General features: G+C 39.7%; 1 protein-coding gene across 3 annotated transcripts in view; it reads left to right on the top strand.

The window, feature by feature from the left end:
• POU6F2 (POU class 6 homeobox 2) overlaps positions 1-22,637 on the top strand; it is a 466,268-nt gene that overhangs the window by 102,210 nt on the left and 341,421 nt on the right. For all 3 annotated transcript variants that reach the window (XM_078059987.1, XM_036108955.2, XM_078059988.1), the window contains exon 2: positions 1,095-1,266. In XM_078059987.1, the coding sequence (XP_077916113.1) occupies positions 1,095-1,266 (172 nt within the window). The remainder of the gene's footprint in view (positions 1-1,094; positions 1,267-22,637) is intronic.

Raw genomic sequence — 22,637 nt, 5'->3', positions numbered from 1 at the left:
GCTCTTGTGCTGGTCACCTGTTTCCTGCTCAGGAACCACTTAGGCATGAACTTGGCAATAAATAGCTCCCAGATAACGCAAAAGGGGCGCTTCTTGCTTTCCTTCTCCTTCTGCAGCCGGTGTTTGTGCCAAAACAATATCATGCATCTGAGTTTGCAAATGGAATAGCAGGCTCTCCTTGGGAAACATTTCTGATCCTAAGACGCCCTCCTAATGAGCAGAAGATAAAGCAGATTCAAATTATTGGGAAGGGGGGGAAGTTTGCCTTTTTTGGAGGTGATTTTTTGCTTTCTTTTTCTCTAATGCTCTGGGCGTATGATGCTCTGGGTATCGGAATTATTGAACACAGTTTGTAAGTATTTTTCCAATTCCTTAAAAAAATTTTTTTTGAACCAATTTTCATCTATTTTGCTGTGTATTGTTTGCTTTAACATGTTCATTGGCTTTGGGGTCAGGCACAGTCCCAAATCTGAGAGCACCGAAGTCAACTTCTAAGGGTGCTGATGGAATTTACATGAGAAATCTCTTTTCTTCCATTGAAAGCCTTTCGAGGACTCTTTTCTCCCTATCTCTTTTCTCTGCTCTGGGGATAGGGTTTAATTGCTTCTCCCCCAGGGAGAGTGCTTCTTAAAATAGCCCGTGGTTCCTCCATAGGGTGCTCCTTCCTTTTTAGTGTGTTGCCGAAGTACAAACCCAGCACTTTCTTTTTTCTTACTGCATTAAAGACCGAACAAGGTGTAAAAACATTCGCACAAAAAAGCACATCCCACAATTAAAGCTGTGTTGGTTAGGTGGCTTTCAAAGAAGTTTTTTTCTCCCCCCCCCCTTCTTCCCTCCGAAGCTTCCTGAATCTCTCACATGCTAGTTGAGCTTTAATAGGGTGGGGAGTAATGGAGAACTCCTCGGATCTGTAATAGCTCTTCACTTGACTGCAGCCAGCAATAACAGCGGGAGCAGATAAGAGAGAGAGGAGAGAGGGAGAGTGTGTGTGTGGAAGAGAGAGAGAGAGAGGAGAGAGGGAGAGGGAGAGAGGACACGCACACTAAAGCTGCCACTTTTTTTTTCCTCCCCTTCACTCTTTTCCCCCATCCCAGGATCCAATGATAGCTGGACAAGTCAGTAAGCCCTTGCTGTCAGCGCGGAGTGAAATGAATGCGGAGTTGAGAGGTGAGGACAAGGCTGCTACTTCAGACAGCGAGCTGAATGAGCCCCTGCTTGAGCCTGTGGAATCAAATGACAGCGAGGACACTCCCAGCAAGCTCTTCGGTAAGACTGTCTAGGTATTTCATTTCAGCCCTACCATGTTGTCCGGAAGAGCAATCCACAACCCCCCCCCGCCACCCTTTCCCTGTCGTTCATTCAATTTTCTTGTAAGTGCTAAAGAGGAGCTTCGCGTCTTGGAGGGGCCCCACCGGAGCCCATTCCAGCTGGCTAGCAGGATGTCCTCCAAACTTTTCCCAGCAAGGAACTTCCTCGCTGCTCCTTGGGGCTTGTCTGATATTGCCAGAGTCCCCAGGGCTAGAAATTATTAAAAAAAAAAAAAAAAGAAGAAGAAGAAAAAGAAGAAGAAGATGGTAATAATAATCAGGAAATCAGTTCCATTGTGAGAATTGGTTAACATTTATTGAATAAATATCGACTCGGTTTCGGGTTGCTTTGCAGCCTTTTGTTAAGGGGAAGGAGAGTAAAGAGTTATTATCTGTAGTCAAAAGACGGAAGAGGGAACTGAGAAATATCAATACGAGTCTCTCTGTGCCAGGTAAACAAAGGTGGCTACGGGGATTGCTCAGAGAAATAACATTTTTGTAATCACAATTAGAGTGGGTATCTCTCCTTCTAACGGGGGGACGAGGAAAGAAAAGAGGTCCTTTGCGTCCCTCCCCTACCCCTCTTCCCTTGACCAGATGTTTATAGGCTCTTCCTAAATGTGGAGGCAGCCCAGGACCTTTCAGGAATCTTTGTTCCATAAACAAAACAAGAGCGAGCAGAGTGCCACTCCAGCAAAGACATCTGTCATTCAAACAGATGACACTCTGTAAGCCAACTCAAGCAACTGTGATCTCTAATCAGAAAGGGGAGCGGGTTGTTGAGGCGCGTGACTGAGTGATGGATGGTGATAAATGTCTGGGCTGGAGAAGCACTTTATGGGATAGAGTGACATTGGGTTTTCAGAACACTTGCTCCCGAAACACTTGCTTTTAATTATTTTCCAGTGTTTATATACTTATAACACTGAATATATGTATGTACGTACTAACCTGTTTATACCTATATATACTAACCTGATATATACACGTGATTTTATATGCATGTATCAGGCAGAACACTGCTGGGTCGCAGGTTAAAAACACAGCCGTGTGCCTGAACGTCAAAGAAAAACCACACTGCATAGACTGCTTCCTCAAGAAAGTCATTAATTCAGCTTAAAAAAAAGTAAGCTTAATTTTTTTTTTAGCCTCCAGGAAGAAAGCAGCTTCGATAGTTTGGCAACTCTAGGCCAGCTTCAACAGAGGAAGCTTTCCTCTGATTTGAAATGTTCACTCAGTCAAACACTGAGGGGTGTTGCTGAGAAACTTTCTGTTTCAGATCTTCTATTGGTAAAATACAGCTTTACAGTTAAGAGTATAATAGATCCCAGTTTCAAGAAATTCTGTCATATTATGCTTTTTTCAAAAAGCAGCAATTCTACCTGGCACATAGATTTTTCTTTTCTTTTCTTTTCTTTTTTTATACCTAGGCATTAAGGTTTTAGCATTTGCACTCTAAAGGAATATTTTGTTGTAGTTTCAGTTTTTATGTGTGTAGGGAGAGTCATGTCCTAGAACACTCATTTCCTTTCAGGGGGTTAGTGAGAGAAGTCAGATAAAATTATAAATTACAGAAAGGCAAAACCATGCTCCAGTCTCCCTGATGTTGGGGATGCATTAATACCAAGCATTTTGACTTTTAAAAAGTAATCAACTGTGAATTCAACAGAATCGCGGATAATGGATTACTTGCTCCTAAACTTTGCATGCAATTTAAAAAAGTAAATGCATTTTGTAGACTTTCACTTATAACCCCAACTTGGTTTTTTTTTCCTTTCTTCAAGTAAACCAATAGAGGGGTGATTAATTTGGCTTCTCAACATTTGTTTAGATTTCCCACTGTTGAAAATTGTTATAGAATCTATTATGTCACTCTTACTGATTTGCATGTGCAGAGACATAAGCTTTAAAAAAACAAAACCCAAGAGGGTCAGAGAGGTTTGAATTACAAGTTCATCGAAAATATATCTGAAGTGGAATATTTACGGGGTAAACTAAGGAATCAGAGTTTAGTGTAGAAATCGCGGTGGGTGTTAGAAGGTGCTCATCTTCACTTGAAAATTCTCAACTTCTGAATTTGTGAGAGGACACTGGGCAAGTGTCCATCTTACATCTGATATTCCTTATGTATTCGCTTAATTTTATTTGGTCTCTAGAGTGCTTTTTGAACACAGTGTGAATATTTTCCAGTTTCTGATTAGGTGAAGAAGCAACCAGGAGATGAGCAGTTTCGAAAACTTGAGGCAAAAAGGGGAGACAATAGGAGGCAGAGGGACTAGAATGTCCATCGAAGGAAGCACCCAATGTTCTTTGAGGCTTCTTTAGCTATTGGGTCTATTGTGCTCTATCCTGTTAATATCACCGGGACTTAGCCTTAGAAATCCCAGTTTGCATAACTGACTAAAACTTTTTAGAATAATTCCCTCCCGGGATTTTTAGCAACTTTGGCCACACCTAATGGGTGACAGTTTAATGGACCATCATTTTATTTGCCATGAATACGCTCAAGTGTTTTTGTTCTTATACGTGGTTTTCATTACACTCTTTGCCTGACAATGAAGAATTACCTTTTTCCAGAATAACTGAGAGCATCCAGGTTTATCTGTCAACCATGATTTCCTAACACACTCTCCCCGACCATCATCCTCATGACATGCGCATTGCATTCTTGAAAACTGTGCTTCCCTAATGAAAGGAGCAGATTAAGACAATCGTGTGCATCTTGATGTGTTTACTTTTGTGGAGAGACATTTAGCAACAACAGGAGGCAAGAAGAGCTCAGTTTGTTTTTGTTTTTGTTTTTTTACTGCACCTGAAATTTCAGTACTGATGGATTTCTTTGGAGATTATTCCCCCTTCTGTGTCTTGTTGAAATTAGCAGTCCAGAGCACAGGTCTGTTTCTGTCACAGTATGGGCACCTTCAGCCCAAAACTGCAGGAGAAAGGCTAATACTGATGCCCTCTATGGATAAACAAAGGAAATTCCAGGAACCGTTGGGTCTTTTATGCCTCTCCTGAAATTGCACCTCTGCTCTTAACAGCATCCAAAGGGAAACATACTGTCCAGAATGTTTCAGTGCTCCGTGCAGCTCAGAGTACCAGAAGGAGCAAACCAGGAGCCATATGCCAGCCTCAGTAGAAAGTTCAGGAAAGGGCCCTTGTGTTTTATAAAGTAATTACATCAGAGGTAACATTTTGCTTAACTTGAACAGCTAGGGAAACTCAAGTACACTCAGGAAAGATGAATCCACATTTCATTGAGAAACGTGTGGTGAGGTAGTTCTCTGTGATATCATTAAGTGGTGCATTATTTATTCTTGGAAAGCCTGTAGAATGTCTCTTTTCGGTCTGTGACTGTATTATGCTAAGCTCTGAGCTGTGGGAAACAGTATGGAGGAGAACAGACTTGCATGTCGGGGGGTATTATCAGAGAATTTGGCTCTGCGTCTCCCTGGGTTTTGGCTGCAGGATTAAATGAGCAATGCCACGTGGGGCCAGCCATTTAATATGTCACTAGTGATGTACATATCCGAAACCATTCTCAAAACTGGCCTTTGGCAAACAATCTCAAAAGGAAGAGGTTGCTGTGTTTCTCGGGTGACATTTATTACACCTGTGTCAATGTGGTGCTTCATTTTTAGTTACGCTCGTCAAGAATTCAGTGGTCCCCATTCCGTCAAGTTGGATGCTAAAATTCAAATGGTAGAGCATCAACAACTTGGTTGGGAAGATGGCCACAGGAAGGATAAAAGTAATATATATCCCCAGAAAAATATCTGTACTAAAGTTTTCCCAGGCAGTCTCGGCTGAAGAAGTGAGAGCGCATAAAATGGGCCCTAAATATTTTCTCCCAGATATATTTGAAATTTGAAAGATGATTTATTAACCGTGTTCCTCCTGGGAGTATTTTTATTGTTTCAAGATAAACCTCATGATTGCTTTTCTTAAAGTCCCAACGACCTCGGGTGGCTGCGCTCCTCTGTGGCTCAGCTGCTCGATTGTACCCTACCGTACGTGAGTTGGGCACACACAGCTCCAGAGCCCTGAGCTGGGATGTAAACAAAAAACCATTTATACACATGGGACCCGAGGTAAAGAGTGCTGGCTGGTTTTCTGTCATGCTACTGTGTTTTTCTGGGTTAAAAGAAATTGCATATCATGATACTTGTAAGCGTGGGTGTTTTCAATATCATTTATCTGTGAACTTTCGGAAAAGGGTTGAAAGTTGGGTCAGTGATTCTTCCTTGCTGGAAAATGTACCATCTGTAGGGTGTTTTCTTTTTCCTTCCCTTCCTGTTATCTTTCTCATAGAAACATGCATTCTAAGATTCTTTTTTTTTTTTTTTAAATCGCCATCCAGTTTGACTTGATGAGAATTTATGGCGGTGGAGTCGTTTTCAATGACAAAAGGATAAAGGATTAAATTGTCACCCCTTGAGACAGTGGTCTCTGTAGGTCAGCATGGAGGTCATTGGTAGGGCATTATGGGGCCTGCACCTTGTGGTCAGGCTGCCTGTGAACGAGCAGAGGCCTTCATTATGGCATCACTGTATGACTTTATTGAAACATCTCTCTCAAGGTTCCAGTGCCTCGGATATTTATAATATTCTGATGAAATATGCTGGGGCCAGTAATCAGGATGTTGGGCTTAAGCCCAAGAAGGATTTAGCTGGCAGGTGATGAGGAATATTCCCTAGAGAAATATATTTATTTACAATATGCATCATGCTTCTATATTTTTACGAGTTTTAATAGTCTATTAATGGAAAATGTAGACTATTTTTCACTGAAGAAAGAGTGTTTTGCTGGGGAACTATCAAAGGAGTATATTTCTAACTAAATAATTTGGATAACAGATTCTATGCCAAAGTAGTTATTTAAAAGAAACCAATAGAAACCTATATTTGTGTAAGTCAATGAGATGCATGATAAGGTATTTGTCAAACATCAGTTATGGTTTAACCTGCAAACAAATGCTTGTGGTGTTCTTCTCTGACTCCTGAGGGGGAAATGCACATTTAGATACATTTCTGAACATTTAGGACAACCTAATGCACCTAGGTATTTCTTTAAAAAAAATCCAGTGTGTGTGTGTCTAGACAGATTCAGTTTTAGTGTTTCTCCCCCGCCACCCCCAGAAGACCATTGTGATACTGCCTAGATTAAGTAAATCCACTTTAAATAGCGTTAATGTGTAAGTTTTGAAATACAGATAAATCCATAGGCAATACACGGATGTTCAAACTTTTCACCATATTCATTGGTTGAGTTACGCTCATTTCTAAGTGACACTTTAATGGAGGACAGTGCACAGTACGTGACATGAGATGCAGTGGGGACTCTCTTAGTGACTCCCTTTTCTGTTTCTGCCGAGCCTGGGGTGCTCAGGTCAGACATCTGTTTAAAGAAGAAAGTTCAATATTGCAGTGTCTGAAGATGCTGTCCATGCTAACACATGAGCAAACCAAAATGCTGGTACGGTTTCACATTTTTCTTCTACCTTGATGGCTACGATTCTTATATTTTGTTGTCAATGTTGTTAAATGGTCCTATATAGGATTGGCCATAAGATAAAGTATTAGGAATTACATTAATCTGCACCATCACCCTTTTAAATGCTCTCCTTTTTGTCTTTTTCGTGTCTTGGATGTTTCTGACTTAAAGGTTACAGGGCAATAGACTGGGTTTTGTAGTTCACCCAGCCCAGTTTGTGTCATAATTAATAAATAGAGGTGCATTCCCGATTCAAGCTCCCAAGGCTCGGCCCTTAAGTAGATTGCCTTCTTTCTCAATTACCCGATTTAATTATAGAGTTAGCATTTGTAAGAATTGACCAAATAAAAATTTCCCCCACTTGAGAAATGAGGCTTAAGTGACTATTTCAAGTGGACCTTGCTTGCTATTAGACAGTAAACAAATGATTTGTGAGAGGACTGGTGCTTCCCTTTGATTGGCGATCTTGCTGGCTTATGTTTGGGGATTAATAATACATCAGACATCCACACATTAAAAAGAAAGTCGACGTGAAGGAGGAAGGGTGAAGGGTGCCGCTCTGCTATTGGGCTCCTGATTATTCTCAGGCCTTCCCTGGGTGCCGAGACGGGCCGAGGAGCAGGCACGTTTGCCCAAATATGCACCTGGCTCCACTTAACATGTTTCTTGATTTTCTTATGCTAAAGAAAAAGATAGCAAAGTGTTTATACCAGACTGGCACCCTGTTAGGGGGGCAATCTGTGTAAAGTTTCCTGCTGTCAGGTTAATAAATTTTTAAAAAATATCCAAAGGCAGAGGTAGCTAGAGAGAGTTCCTAGTAACAGTTGCCATTCTCCGGCGGATGGGTTTCTCTTTAATATCCAGCGTGGCTCTGGAATTTTCTTGTTTGTTGTCTTCCGAGGGACTATACTTCGCTGGTGTTTTTGCTCAGCTTTCCTTTTATTAATGACATTTCGGTCTTACTTTTAAAATGTTTATCCTTTAAAATTTCAAACGTCTTTTTTTTTTTTTTTTTTAGAGGGAAGTAAGTGAGCGTAATTTGTTGCAATCTGGTATTTACAGTGGGGCATGTCCTTTCATGCTATGAGCCTGGACAAGGTTCTGAGTCTGTTAACATTGGACTTCTCTTTGGGAAGACCTTGGTAATAGTTTAAATTTCGTTATATATATAATATTATATATAAACTATTATATATATAATAGTTTAAAATTCGTTCAGAAGGAGTATTTGGGCTTTGGCATTATGGGGGCTTCTGAGGATGCCTGTTTATTACGCATGTGGACCTGACTCAGCCTTTTCCATGTGAACTCCCACCTTCTGATTCTCAAAGTCAGATTTTATAAAAATATGAAACAAGTGCAGACTAGTTGGGTAACATCTCTTCCTCTGCGTTGTGACACTACTTTGAGCTATCAAAAATGGACTCGGCCATTTCAATGCGAACACAGAGGTCAGCGAGAATAACACTGACTCTCTTTGGGTTGAAGAAAGTCTTTCATTCTCAGAGAAATGGAAAAAAAAAAAGTTAAGTATTCAAAGATCATTTTTAAAAACCACCTAATAAAGACGCATAGCTCTCGACATCTTTTTGTAACAGTTAGCTGCTACTTTTTGAACATCCTGGTATGTTATAGGAATGTCTTTATTTTATTTGAGATTTAAAATAAAATCCAGGCCCAAATTTCTCTTACAGTCTTTCCTTTGAAAGTACTACATGTGGCGAGAATATACTGGTTTTTATTTTCATTAAAAAATTGGCCACCTGGAACAACGTAACAGTCTAAGTCACTTTTATTAGAGGACTGCACTGCCCTTAAAACTAATTGAAAATATAGGGGAAAATGATCACATTACAATGAGAGAAAATAAGTGATAGCATTACACAGAAACTAAATGCTTAAGACGTCTGTTATCCTGAAGACCATTTGAAAGTGGGATTCTATAATGAAGCCTGCATTCATTAAGATGGTTAAAAAATGTTCTTGGTAAAGAACTAAAGCAAAACCTGTTCATTTAGCCTGAGGACGAGGTAGACTATTAAGGCATTTTTAGGACACTCAGAATGTACCAACGCTAGTCACCATGAAAAGATTTAACAATCTTGCGAATGTGTTCGTCCTGCTCTCTGCTATTTGGCATGGGCAGTTTTCTCAGTGTTACTTCTTTTTTTGAACTAATCAATGTTTTTTAGACTGATGCACTTTCCAAATCTCTTGCGTTACTTTGATTTCTTCCTATTAATGAGGAGAAATGGTGACAAAAGTTTGTGAAAGCCAAGACACTCTTATTTAAAGACTAATATTAGCCTAGTGTTTTAAAATAACAATTGCACATTTTCCGTTTTCTTATCACTTCCATACTTTGTTTCCCTGTGTTTTCTGTCTTCAGCACCGTGAATGCACACTGAATAAATGCAGTGCTATCCATGTAAAACGTGTGTGTGTCAAACACGTGTTGTGTCTATGGTGTGTTCTCCATATTTTCTCCTGTGTTCATATGATACTTCGGATTTGTCTTACTCACTTTGTCGTTTGTATGTCTTTTCTTTATCATAAAATTAATAAAGCCTAATTTATAATAATCTTTTTTTTTTAGTTCATGCTATCTGTATGTCACTTAAATGTCCTTCTGTACCTATGAATACTTAAAGACATAGTTTCCAGGTAAAATTATCAAAATGAATAGTTTACCAATAAAGGACAACTAATCATATTATATAGTATTGCTTCAGGCATAGTTGGGCTATTATCCAAGTTCCAGTGTCTTGTTTGAAGCTGCTCTTTACTGAGCAGAGGAGACAACAGGATTTCTCAGAATTTGTGCAGTTAATGCATAAAGAGATTTGGGGGTTTCTGTACAGTTTGATTTATAGGGAATATATATATTTAAAGCATACAAAACTTGCTCAGATGAGGGAAGATGCTTGGAATCTAAATATTAGGAACCTAAGTATTTGTCTACTTGTGGGCATACATTTCAAACATTTATCTTTTTCTCTTTTAAGTAAAAAGCATTTGTTCTCTAGCTTGAAAGCACAATTTTTGCCTGGAAGGATTTCATGGACCTAAATATACATTTACCTGTACACACATCAAGATAGAACGGGTGTTTGATGCACAATAAAGAAATCACATTTTAAACATTTGCTATTAAAATAGCATAGTATACTTAATCTCCTTTTGCAGTTCTTGATGGCCACATATGTGGTCATTTGTCTTTGAATAGCAATATGGCAAGATTTACTTTTATGAATGAATGGTTTGGGGTGACTTATTGCATGAGAGAATCACCACCGTCGAAGTAGAAAGGCGGAGGGATTAATTTGATTTAAAAATGCAAACATTTGAAGCTGTTTATAAAGCATGAAAAATTATTACTGCAGAGTGAATTTTTGCCAACATCAACCAAGGGTAGAAGAGAATAAAAAATCAAATGGAAAAACACATTTTCCCGTATTTAGAAATGTGTAGTGGTATGGGGGGGGTGAAATGCCCTTTTCCAAACCTGCATTTTCTCTTTGATAGATCTACTTTCATGTAGCAAAATATTGCGAAATAGAAACATGTCAGAAAGGAAGCCCACTGTTTTCAAAAGGAGAAGCAGGAAAGAAACGTGAAGAAAGCGAACATGCTATCCATTAATCCCACCGTAATCTCTGCATGAATAGTCAGAAAAGGGATCATCTGGATTATGTGGGAAAACTTTCCTAAACTTTTAGAAAGAATCCTACATCACTATTTTAGATGTTGACTGGCTCATCTCTTTCTGATGCCTAAGATTAAGGCAGGTTTTACTCTCAAGAGTCACTAAGAAATTAGTCAGATTCTCAGGGGTGCTGGTCTATTTCTTTGCTGTAGTGTAGAATCTTTCTTTCTGCCACTGGATTCCATGTTTATCGTAATTTGTGAACAATCAGAATCTGCGGGCAATCAGAAAAGTGTCAAAAATTTGGCACCATGCTTTAAAGGGGATTAATGTCTATAGCTGCTTGCTTAAAATGATCAAACACGCGCACACACACGAAAAAACCAAACAAACCCAGAACTGGTCGGATTGGACATCACTGATGGCATGGGGATGGTTGTAGGAGCTTAGGATGGTGGCCGCCTGTCTTGTCATCTGCAGTGTATCAATATGTTTTTGTAATGATACAATAACCTGAACCCTGTAACAGTTTATGGTCCTTCTGAGAATTCTTATGGATTCTTAAAGTGACGGAGGTCTGAGAAAAGATCTTGAAAGCTTTCACAAAATCTGGCTGGGTGACAGAAAAGTAGCATGCCTGTGATTTAGCTTCTATGGAATCCTATTGACTGGGAACATCATTAAACTTTTAAGTTAAAACAAACCCCACAAAACAAATGGTAGACGCGAAGGGTGCGGGGCGCCCAGAAGGACAGCAGAGATTAGGAAGCACTAAAGGCTCTGAGGGGAGAGGACAGATTCATTCAGCGCGGTGTTGAACTTGAGATCCTTCCGAGAAATGGGCTTCTGTTTATGCACTGTTGCGAATATTGCCCTGGCGATCCACGCTAGGTAGGGCCTTTCCTTCATGGACTCTCTCAGGCTTGGAGGTTGCGTTTGCATTTTCCCGGGCTATTTTGAGCCCATGATAAATAAAGAGCTGGAAGTTTGAATCCCGCACCAGTGAGGAAACAAGCCCAGAACCAGCAGGAAATAACCACGACGCCTGCCGCATCGGTATATGCACGGAGACCTCCGTCCTCTTAACGTTTGTAACACTGCTAATTTCTCCGGACTTTTAAAAAATCCGCTTCCACATGAGCTCTCAAAACCCATAAAAGTGTGGCATGTAAAGTAAATTGTTTGTCACTTGCTGACGACCTGCCATATTTATTGTCAGGAGAAATGGACATTAGTTGGAGAAGCAGTTGTTAAAGGCCAAACAATTTTTAAAGATGGCAAAGATGCGCTGCGGCTTTTCCTTTTTCTAACAATGAGCCGCCCCTTCAGACATCAAAAGACAAGATAATAAGACACTTCAAGCACAATTCAAGATTATATTCAACATCTAAAGGCTCATCTCTTGTCAGTTTGCATTTACTCTCCCAAGGATGTGATGCTTCTATCATCTTTCTGTCAAGGGGAGTCTCGCAGAAGAGACCAGGGCTCTTATTTCACACACTTAGGGTTTTTTATCAAATAGCCCACACTCGTTCTGATTCTACCAAAATGGGGGGATAATTTGAAGAAGGTCAGGCACAGGCACAAAAATCTCGTATTGATTTGTGTGATTAGAAGGCATTACAATTGCACGTTTATGTTAGTTGCTGAGATGTTGGGTCAGTTTATTTGGTAATACACTTTTGCAGCCTGGGAAGACAAAAAAAATAAAGATGACTTAAAATTTAAAAACAGACAGCTGAAAGCCGAAATTGGTTCCTTTAATGTGGCCGTATTTGACCATTTAACAAGTGAACATAAAAATAAGGGAATGGCTTAGTTTAACAATATTTGAAATTAGCTTATCTAACGAAATGCTTCGTTCAGCACCAAAGCCAAACAGCACAGTTGTGCCTATCGGAGGAAAGAAATATATAGGTGAGATTATTTTTTAAATACTTGAAACATTGATTTCATATATTTAATATATAGGTAAAAGGGGATGACATTTTCAATATAAATGTAATTATGAGGCTGTTTTATACTGGTCATCAAATTTTTAACATTTGGCGCTCTTTGAAATTACAACATCATTATATGTGTCATTTTATGCCATTCTTAGTATATGTGCCCTTTTCCAGAGAGGGTACTAAAGAATGAATAAAGGAGTTTTAAAATTATTATTATTATTATTCTCTGTCAAAATTTATCACATTTCCTCCTTTGTTCTCTGACAGTCACGAAGCTGTACCAGATAACATTCTTTTTTTTTTTTTTTTTTGGTGGAAAGAGCACATCTATAGAAGTTAGAAGAACCAGCTTTTCCTCTCAAAATAAAACAATTGATGAAAATAAGACCATGATATCCTGGGATCATTTCTATATTGAATCTTTGAAATTACTTTTCCTAGGAATTTTCATCAATCCTCTGTGTCTGCGTTTCTTATATTTCTCTTTTATGCTGCAAAGTGTTTTGAAACTGACTTTCATACTTTTGTGCTACGTTTCACGTATCAAGACAAAGGAGATGTGCATATGCACAGTGTAGGGACAGCATGGTGTCATAGAAACCCATAATTGGTTCTGTTTCTTATATCAGCCTTTTCCATGCTGTGCAGTTTGTGTATTCCACATTCAACAGTTAATTCATCCACTCAACAAGTTGAGTGCCTGTTCTTTAGTAGGAGCGGTGATGTGCTCTGTGGGCTCAGCAGAGAATACACTGGAAAGAATCAACCGCCCAGTCCTGCTCACCCGCTACACTGGATGCTGAGGATGCAAGCATGAAGCAGACAGGGTTGCTCCACCCTCAAATAGCCCACAACCAATATGGTATTTTGACATTCTGCATTTCCTGTGACTCTTCAGGAAATCTTCACCTTCAAAACCATGCATGTCAGAAGTAGTTCATTGGTCAGAAGCCTAAACAGTTGAGAAAAACGATTATCCCCAAAGAAGTGAGGAAGAAGAAAGGCTTCTTAAGTGACTCAGGACACACTGCATTCATGATGTTTTCATCACAGGGTTTGATGCTTATGCTCTAAAACACAATTGCAATTCTTCGGCCATTGTTTCTCAGTCTCGTCCGAAGGGAGAATGAACTGGATTTATCTTTCCCTCCCCGTCTCTCCTGCCTCCTTTCTCCTCCCAAAATTCTTGTTTGTTTATCGTGTAACATGATGTAGTGGGTCCAGGCTCTGGAGTCAGGCTGTTTTTGTTGGCTGGGTGGGCGAGGTACAGAATGCGTGTAGGCCTCGACTTCCCCATCCCTGCATGGAACCATTGATGGTACTTACCTCACGGGGCAGCTTGACATTGAAATGAGGTGACGCGGGCTGAGCCCAGCATTCAACAATACCAGCCGTCCCACACTTTGTTAAGAGCTGAAACTTCACTTGCCGTTGTTAGAAGGAATTTGATTCAATCCTAGCAGCAGATATCAGAAAAAACAACAAGGAAATTTCTGAGGCCTTCAGAATGAGCCACACTCCTCCCTGAGGAAGCGTCAGCCCCCAGGGCTCTCTTGGTCAAAGTAAAGTTCTGGGGATCTTTTTCTCCTGATGACAACACCCCTTCCTTCTTCAGGACATTGGGCACTGCTTTCCTCCAGAGTCCGTTTAGAAAAGGATTCAGGCTTGTAAATAGATGACAAGCAGAGGAGGCAATAATTCACTATTTTCATCTTGAGGAGTATGTGGGCAGAGTGATGGGCAAGGATGGAAGTGGGCAGTTACATATCTTACTCTTCTCTAAATTTAAAATATTGGAGTGTGTGTGATTCTTTCAAATCATAGAAATTTTAAAAATAATTTTGGCACTGAGAAGTGATATGAAACCAGATGTCCGTGGGCGACAGCAAATGCTTCTCTAACATGTGGTTATGTCGCTACCCTGATGGCCGCCTGCCTCTCGGTGCTTTCCCTCCAAGGCGTGTTCCTTGTCTCTCCAAGGGCGTTTGCCAGCTCTCAGGCCAAGCCCTTATTTCTTTCCTCCTGGACCACATTGTTGCCAAAATTGGGAGCATAACATTTGCCTCCAATTCAATGCTCAGAGATCTTGCTGAGGATGTTCACCACAGCAAGGTGAATTCCACAACATTTCAGAGAGAGAAACATTCCACTGAACTCCCAGGAAGATGGGGGGAGAATGGCTAGGCAGAAGGATTGTAACCATGGTTCAAATCACTGCTCTTGACCTACGCAGAGGGGTATGATTTCTTGTACCCCCATTTCCTCTTTATAGCATGAGAGGTCAGATCACATCTGACAAGGTGTTGAAGATTATGTACAGGAAGGCAAATGAGGTGCCTGCATGTGGGGAGGGGGTGTTTCAGAAATGTGAGGTTCTTTCCCCCACTTCTTAGACCAATAGGTGTTCTCTTTCTCAGGTCTGAGAAATGACCCCATAGGGAGCGTGGATCAGACATTAATGGTCAGACGAGGTAGGTGTTTTGAACACTAAGGTCGGCTTTCCTAATCTAACTTCCTCCGTAAAAGCCAGGACTGGAGCTAGGTATACAGAGAATCATCTCTGCTCCAGAAGTAAAGAGGATTGAATTAGCTTGTGGGTCTTCTGTGTCCCAGTGGGGAGCTCTCTTCTGCCTCCACAGTAATGCTCTCCTCTAAGAGCGTTACTTATGTGTTAAGTATTGGAATTGAGCTGCAAGTAGAAATCCATGGTGTCTTCATTCCTTTGGGGATTTTTATAGCCAATGTTTAATTAGGACTTTCTTATCTTCCAGAATGAACCCTTTATACATTTCTTTAAATGAATAAACCAAAAATAAAATGACAGCCTCAAAAAAGTCTTTCAAAAAGCCACATTTCTAAGAACTGAACATGCTGTGAAATTTAAGTAGGTTAAATTGACATTTGAGGCCATATTTAGGGGGAAATGTGTTATGACATTTATTAAGGATATTTAGAGATTTTGGTTGATGTTGCTAAAACCTACTTCCTTTTATAGACACCACCAAAGAAGTCAGGATCACTAGGGGAGCATCTTTCCATTGTGGTTACCATGACAACCCCACACATTTTTAATTACATATTTATCCATGCCCCCTGTACATTTGTCAGAAATTATTGGCACTTCTGAGGCGCCTGGGTGGCTCAGTCGGTTGAGCGTCTGCCTTAGGCTCAGGTCATGATCCCAGGGTCCTAGGATCGAGCCCTGCTTCGGGCTCCCTGTTCAGTGGGGAGCCTGCTTCTCCCCTCCCCCTTGTACTCTCTCTCGCTCTCTCTCTCTCTCAAATAAATAAATAAACTCTTTAAAAAATATTAAGTAGAAGAGACAAACTTTCCTTGAAGCCAGTGATAGTGACCATCTCCTTCATATAATGTGTCTCTGACAGTTTTGACTTTCTTCGGTGAGTGTATGTACGGGATGTTTTGTCTCTTACTGGTCCCAGCTTTTATTGCCCTCTGTGGTCTTGTCGTTGGGTAGCCACACAGATCGGCCTCCACTTGGCTGTGCCGCTGGGTAGTATCAGCCTGGAAAGGATGATGTTGGGAAATCTAACACAAAGCTGGGGTCTATGAAGGGTTTATATTGTAGAGAGAGAAGAAAACTCACCTCTTCAGACTGTGCTGTAGATTGGGTACAGATTTTTTTTAATACCTTGTTTTTTTTTAGAATATTTTATTTACTTATTTGACAGAGAGAGACATAGTGAGAGAGGGAACACAAGCAGGAGGAGTGGGAGAGGGAGAAGCAGGCTCCCCGCGGAGCAGAGAGCCCGATGCGGGGCTCCATCCCAGGACCCCGGGATCATGACCTGAGCCGAAGGCAGACGCCTAACAACTGAGCCACCCAGGTGCCCCTGGGTACAGATTTTATTTACTGAGCCTCTCCTCCAGCTCTGATGTGCCTTTCCCATACCCGTGCCTTCTAGCCACCACCTAGAAGATACTTTCTTCGAACACTGCATTCAACAGCTGAATTGTCCAATTTTTCATATTTTTATAAAAGTTAAGTTGCTGGGCACCTGGGTGGCTCAGTGAGTTAAGCATCTGCCTTCGGCTCAGGTCACGATCCCAGGGTCCTGGGATGGAGCCCTCCCTCCCCCACCCCCAACAGGCTCCCTGCTCGGGGGGAGCCTGCTGCTCCCTCTCCCTCTGTTGCTCCCCCTGCTTGTGCTCTCTCTTTCTCTCTCTGACAAATAAATAAATAAAATCTTAAAAAAAAAAAAGGAGTTAAGTTGCTTTTTTAATCAGTCCTGACTAAAAGTCAGCACTTAGGAGAAGAATTGCTTCTTCCAGGTTAAGATTTTTTTTTTTTACTGATTTCTCTACTTTTATGTCTCTTGGTGGCTCAAAAATCTTCCTTCCTCAAAGTCTTCAAGACTATAACAGTCTTAGACACCCCTAGCAATTTGTAGCTGACCTTCTTCATTTAAATATTAAAGTGGGCTTGTATTAGAGCCTTTTAAAGGTCATTTGCCTCATGAAAATGGCAATACTTTTACACTACCTTTTAGAAGGACCCTTTGGTTTTTGGTCTTCTGATTACTCAGAGAGGCATTTTTCCTATTAGGTATCAGTCTGTTAGAGAAAAATCTATAGAATCTATATAGCCATACACCATTGGCTACTATCACTTCATTTCAATTAGGTGAAAGGGGCCAGGTGCAAATAACCTTTTAATATCTTGATGTGTTCTCTAAGCTGCTTATAATGAACTTATTGAGAGGTTAATTTATTCAGATCCACTCACCAAGTGCATCAAAGTCTGCTGCCCCTTCCCCTTTCTGTGGTCAAAATATTTGGGCCAAGCTTCTTGATTTCGTACATTCTGATGAATCTTGCCTTCCCTTGCTTTCCAACTATTCCCTCATTTTTTTAAACCTCTTTTGCAGCCATTTCCAGTGTTTGCCTAGTATTATAATGACTTGTGCATTTGTCTGTCTCCCTTGCTGAGTAGCAAGCCCCTAGAGGACAGATAATAGATCTTGCATATATTAAGTGCCAGATAAATGTTTTTTGAATTGAACTGCTTCTGAATTGGATGTTTCTGGACATCATCCACTCTTGGTAAATACTTACTGAATATTAAGGGGAAATAGACTCTACCCACAGGAGTCTACTCTTCAACTAAAGGAAGATTGTGTGTGTGTGTGTGTGTGTGTGTGTGTGTGTGCAAAAATGAATCACAAAACAAAGGTAAAGAAGTGTTTTTTCACATATTCAACAAATATTTATTGAGCACCTTTGCACTAAGCATTGTACTGGGGCCTGAGAATGTAATAATGAATTCGACTTTGTCCCTGTTTTCATGGAGTTTACAGATGGTAACGGTGAGAAGTGCTTTCCAAGAGAAGTACTGGATGATAGAGAAATGAATAACCGAGGGACAGGACTTAGTTTGAAGGATCAGATGTTGTGGTGGACATTGAGTGAACAATATGTGTATATGACTTTGACAAAGTACTCCTTTCCAATTAAAGATAGTAATGGTGGAACTCTCAAACAAGATGTTCCATCTTCTCCTGGACAAAGAGATTGAATGTGCCCCAAAATAGATAATTAGTTTGCTCCCTCCTGGGAAGATAACTCTTGAACTGAGTGATCCAAGGACTGAAAAATAGCTGGCATGTGTCCACATGGTGGTGATCCTAGAAACTGCCCATAGTTTTTACCACCTTGGTTTCCTGGAAGAGTCTTGAGTAATATCTTTTCAGAGATCTAGATGTTTAGCTTTTTCATTTGATTCCATGGGTTACCCCTACCCTTACAACAAAGTCTTCTCCCCTCCCCTTTCTCGCTTTTTTCTTAAGTAGGCCAGACTAGGGTCATGTTACTTGCAACTGAATAACCCTTGTATTGGTATGTTTGTGATCTCCAGAGCTACATTTAGACAAGATATTTTTCTAAAATTGATTATCTCTAAGTTAGAACAGAGAAGCCATTCCATGAGCAAAGGAACGGAGTGAGAAAGTTGTGTTCAGCTATAACTTTCTCTGATAGGAAGTAAGGAATGAGAAGAATTCTAATTCATCCTGGTAGAAAGAGGGGGAGGGCCAGGTGAAGTGTTAATTACAAATACTGAAATCGGCCTTCTGAATTAGCTAAGTTGGAAAGCTTAAGAGAAGAAAGGACATAGGCAAAAAATCTAGAGGTTCCTCCCATCCCTCCTGCCTAGCCTCAGACCCATCCAGAGCACCTACCACCAGCACTAAGTGCCTTCTACTAAGTGCTTCTTAATGTACAAATACTGTCATTACAATTATATGGTTGATCACATTATCTATGGCTGCGTTATTACCCAACCCAGAATTGAGCGGCTTAAACAATGACAACATTTATTTTGCTCAAAGATCTTCCATTTCGGGATGGGTTGATAGAGTCCATGTATTTCTCTTACACTCGATTTCAACAGAGGCCGTTCAAAGACTGGGGGTTGCAATCGTCTGAAGGCTTGTTTTTTCACATGTCTGGTGGTTGATGCCGACTGTTGGCAAGGACCTTTTCTGGGGTTGTTGACTGGAATACCTACGTATTCTCCATGTGACCTGGGCTTCCTCTCAATATGGTGGCTGGGTTCTAAGGGCAAGGGGAGACAAGAGAGAAGAGAATCTGGCTTCTATAAACTAGACCTCTCTACCTTGTCCTTGGAAGTCAACAGCATCGCTTCCACCACTTTCTGTTCATTAGAATCATGAGTCTTTAAGCCTCCCTCATATTCAAAAAGACGGGAAGTAACCTTTCCTTTTTTGATGAGGAGACTGGCAACAAATTCGTGGAAAGTTACAAAACCACCACAAAGGCACTATTATTTCTACACATCTACTCCTTTTCTCTCTGATAAAGTAAGTAAATGCCTTTTTTTGGCAGGGGGTAGTGTCCTCTTATTAGTGAATAGGTATTCCTAAGGAAATCAGAAGACCTTGTCTGAGGCAAGGTTAAGCGGAGGATAGCTTCTACACCATTTAATGAGCATACATCAATATCTTCTAGATTATTTGTGTGTCTAGTTCTCCTGAAAGTTACCTTCTTTATCACTTTCATTTTTCTTAGAGATGAAGAGGTTTAGTTTAGGTTTTGGAAACTGGTTTTTTATAAACACAAGAAAAATAAAGGAAGTCTCATCTTAGGGTGTCAGGGGCAGATGGAGGATAGAATCTGAAAGCCCACTATGTCCACACTTATGACAGACCATTGGTTATAGCAAATGAAAACAGATTTCCCAAACCTAACATATTAAGTTCAATACATTTCTCTTTGGTAATAACAGACAGAAATTTCAGTTATAATAAACCATTTCTGAGCCTTTATGTCTACCACTAGACATTCTAAAGAAGGATGAGCTGGTAAAAGAAAGTTGGTACATTTGAAGGCATTTCATGTAATTATTGTTGTTTGTAAGAAAATCATCTGCACCACAGTTTTCTAAAAATCTTTTTAAATTAAATGAATTCTACATTTTTTTTCTGGCTATATCTAAAATATTCTCTCTTTAAACATCTTGAATTCTTAATTGAGTCCACATTTTCTAATGTATGAGATTTCTATAAAGAAGGATCATCAGAAGCAAGAATGTATATTCTTGGTGTTTTACACAGACAGATAAGTGAAATGTAGGGTTCTTTCTGGTTCTGTTGAGAAAAGTGGGGGAGCAAAAGACCCCACTAAAACTCAGAGTTATCTGTGGTTATTTTAAGTATGGACTCAGCAAATTAAAATTTGCTGCTATGGGTCGTTCAAGTAGTGGCCAGACTAAGCAGTTTTTATTAACTGAAAAAGTCATGAACTGAATTCTGAGGGTTTTTTTCACCATGATAAAAATTCTAGCTCAGAATCTTACTTTCCTTGGACCAATACCCTCCAGCCCTCCTTTTCCCCAGGAGACACATGAGAAGATGGGATGGAACTTCCTTCAGTTCCAGCCTTCACACACAGTGCGGTCAACAAATGAGTCCACATGGGAAGAGGAGCCCCTGGGAAAAATGTCCAGTTTGTTGCTTGTAACCATTCTCTGTAGGTCAGGGCATATGCCACAAATATACAATACGAAATGCCAATCTCCAGAACCCTTCACAAAAGGATTTCCTTTAAACCCAATGAGAAGAACTTCATAATAAAGTAGATTTCCAAGGGTGTCTACAAGCTAAACTTTTTTTTTTTTTTTTAAGATTTTATTTATTTATTTGACAGTGAGAGAGAGAGAGAGCACAAGCCAGGGAGAGAGGCAGGGGGAGAGGGAGAAGCAGACTCCCTGCTGAGCAGGGAGCACGACGTGGGGCTCTATCCCAGGACCCCGGGATCATGACCTGAGCCGAAGTCAGATGCTTAATCAACTGAGCCACCCAGGCTCCCCCAAGCTAAACTTCTATTACTTCTAGACTTTTGTTAATGATGATGATGATGATGATTGCATAGATTAGCATTTTCAAAGTATTTTTACTCGAAGAAACTCCATGAGGTAGATGTTTGGCTGTTGGATTTGGATGTTAAATTTCAGGTAACAGAATTTATAGACTTGTGAGCATTATTTTTCTCCACTACTTAAAGCCTTACAGTGGCTTCCTATTGATCTCAGAATAAATTTCAAACTCCATAAAGTGGTTCCTGTGGTCCAGATGATGTGCCCCTTGCTTACCTATAGGTAAGCTATAACTCTACTATAATAAAATGCTTTTGTAGCTTGTCTTTTCCTTATTTAGCTTGTTTGTATGGAAACTATATATGGTAAACATTTTTCTAAAGAAACCTTTTTATAGCAACAGCTTAAATGACTATGAAGTATTTTATCATATGGATGTGTCTATTTATCCATTGGCTTTGTAGCAAGATCATTTTCTTTAATTTAAATTTTTTATTAAAGAATAACTAATATAGGGGCACTTGGGTGGCTCAGTTGATTATGGGTCTGCCTTTGGCTCAGGTTGTGATCTCAGGGTCCTGGGATCGAGCGCATCAGGCTCCCTGCTCAGCAGGGAGTCTGCTTGTCCCTCTCCTTCTGCCTCTCCCCCCGCTCGTGCTCTCTCTCTCTCTCAAATAAATAAAATCTTAAAGATAAGAATAGCTGAGATACAATATTGTATTAGTTTCAGGTGTACAATATAGTGATTCAGTATTTATATACATTACAAAATGGTCACCACATTAAGTCTAGTTACCATCTGTCACAGTACAAAGTTGTTACAATATTATTAACTATATTCCCTGTACTGTACATTATATCCTTGTGTCTTATTTATTTTATAACTGGAAGATTGTGCTTCTTAGTCTTCTTCACCTGTTTCACCTAAATCCTGTACCCTTTTCCCTCTGGTAACAACTAGTTTGTTTTCTGTATCTATGAGTCTCTGTTTGTTTTGTTTGTTCAGTTGTTTTGTTTTTTAGATTCCATATGTAAGTGAAATCACACTGTATTTGTCCTTGTCTGATTGGTTTCACTTAGCATAATACCCTCTAGGTCCGTCCATGTTGTTGCAAATGGCAAGGTTTTACTCTTTGCCATGGCTGAGTAGTATTCCATTGTGTATATATACCACATATTCTTTATCCATTCCTCTATAAATGGGCATTTAGGTTGCTTCCATATCATGGCTATTGTAAATAATGCTGTGAAGAACATAGGGTGCATATCATCATTTATTTAATTAATCCCCTGTAGTTGGACAGTTAGATTGCTTCTAATTTTAAATTTTAATTTAAACTTTGTTTATATCCTTAATCATTTTCTTAGGATTAATTAACTAATTAATTAATTAAGCAGAATTACTAGATTAATAGGTATGCACATTTTGAAGCCCTCCAGAAAAGATAAGCAAATTTATACATCCATGAACTGCATTTGAGACTAACCATTTTCTGACTCTTTCACTAAACCTGATTTTTTAAAAATTATTTTTGGTCTTGGATAATTTGTTAGGTAAGAAGTGGGATTTCTTTTACTTTGCATTTCTTCAGTTACTAATCAGGCTTAGTTTTTTTGTGATTTTTGGCTATTGGTAATTCTTCTGTGAATTGCCTGTTCTTGACTTCTTCTATTGGGGAAATCCATCTTTTTTTCTTGTTGCTTTATGTAAGCTTTTTATATAAAAAGACACCAGTATTAATTTTCCCATACTTATAAACTTCCCTAGACTTTGCTATATAGGAACAAATGAAACATAAACAAAAATATGATAGGAAAGCTTTTTCTTTTGAATTAGTATCTAAAGACCAACAACTTTTATATGTGGCAGAATATTACAGTAGTTGTTTTAG

The sequence above is a fragment of the Halichoerus grypus genome, chromosome 12, assembly GCF_964656455.1.
Source record: "Halichoerus grypus chromosome 12, mHalGry1.hap1.1, whole genome shotgun sequence".
Lineage (NCBI taxonomy): Eukaryota > Metazoa > Chordata > Mammalia > Carnivora > Phocidae > Halichoerus > Halichoerus grypus.
The sequence above is the reverse complement of the archived record's forward strand: the minus strand, read 5'-3'. Positions and strand labels throughout refer to the sequence as shown.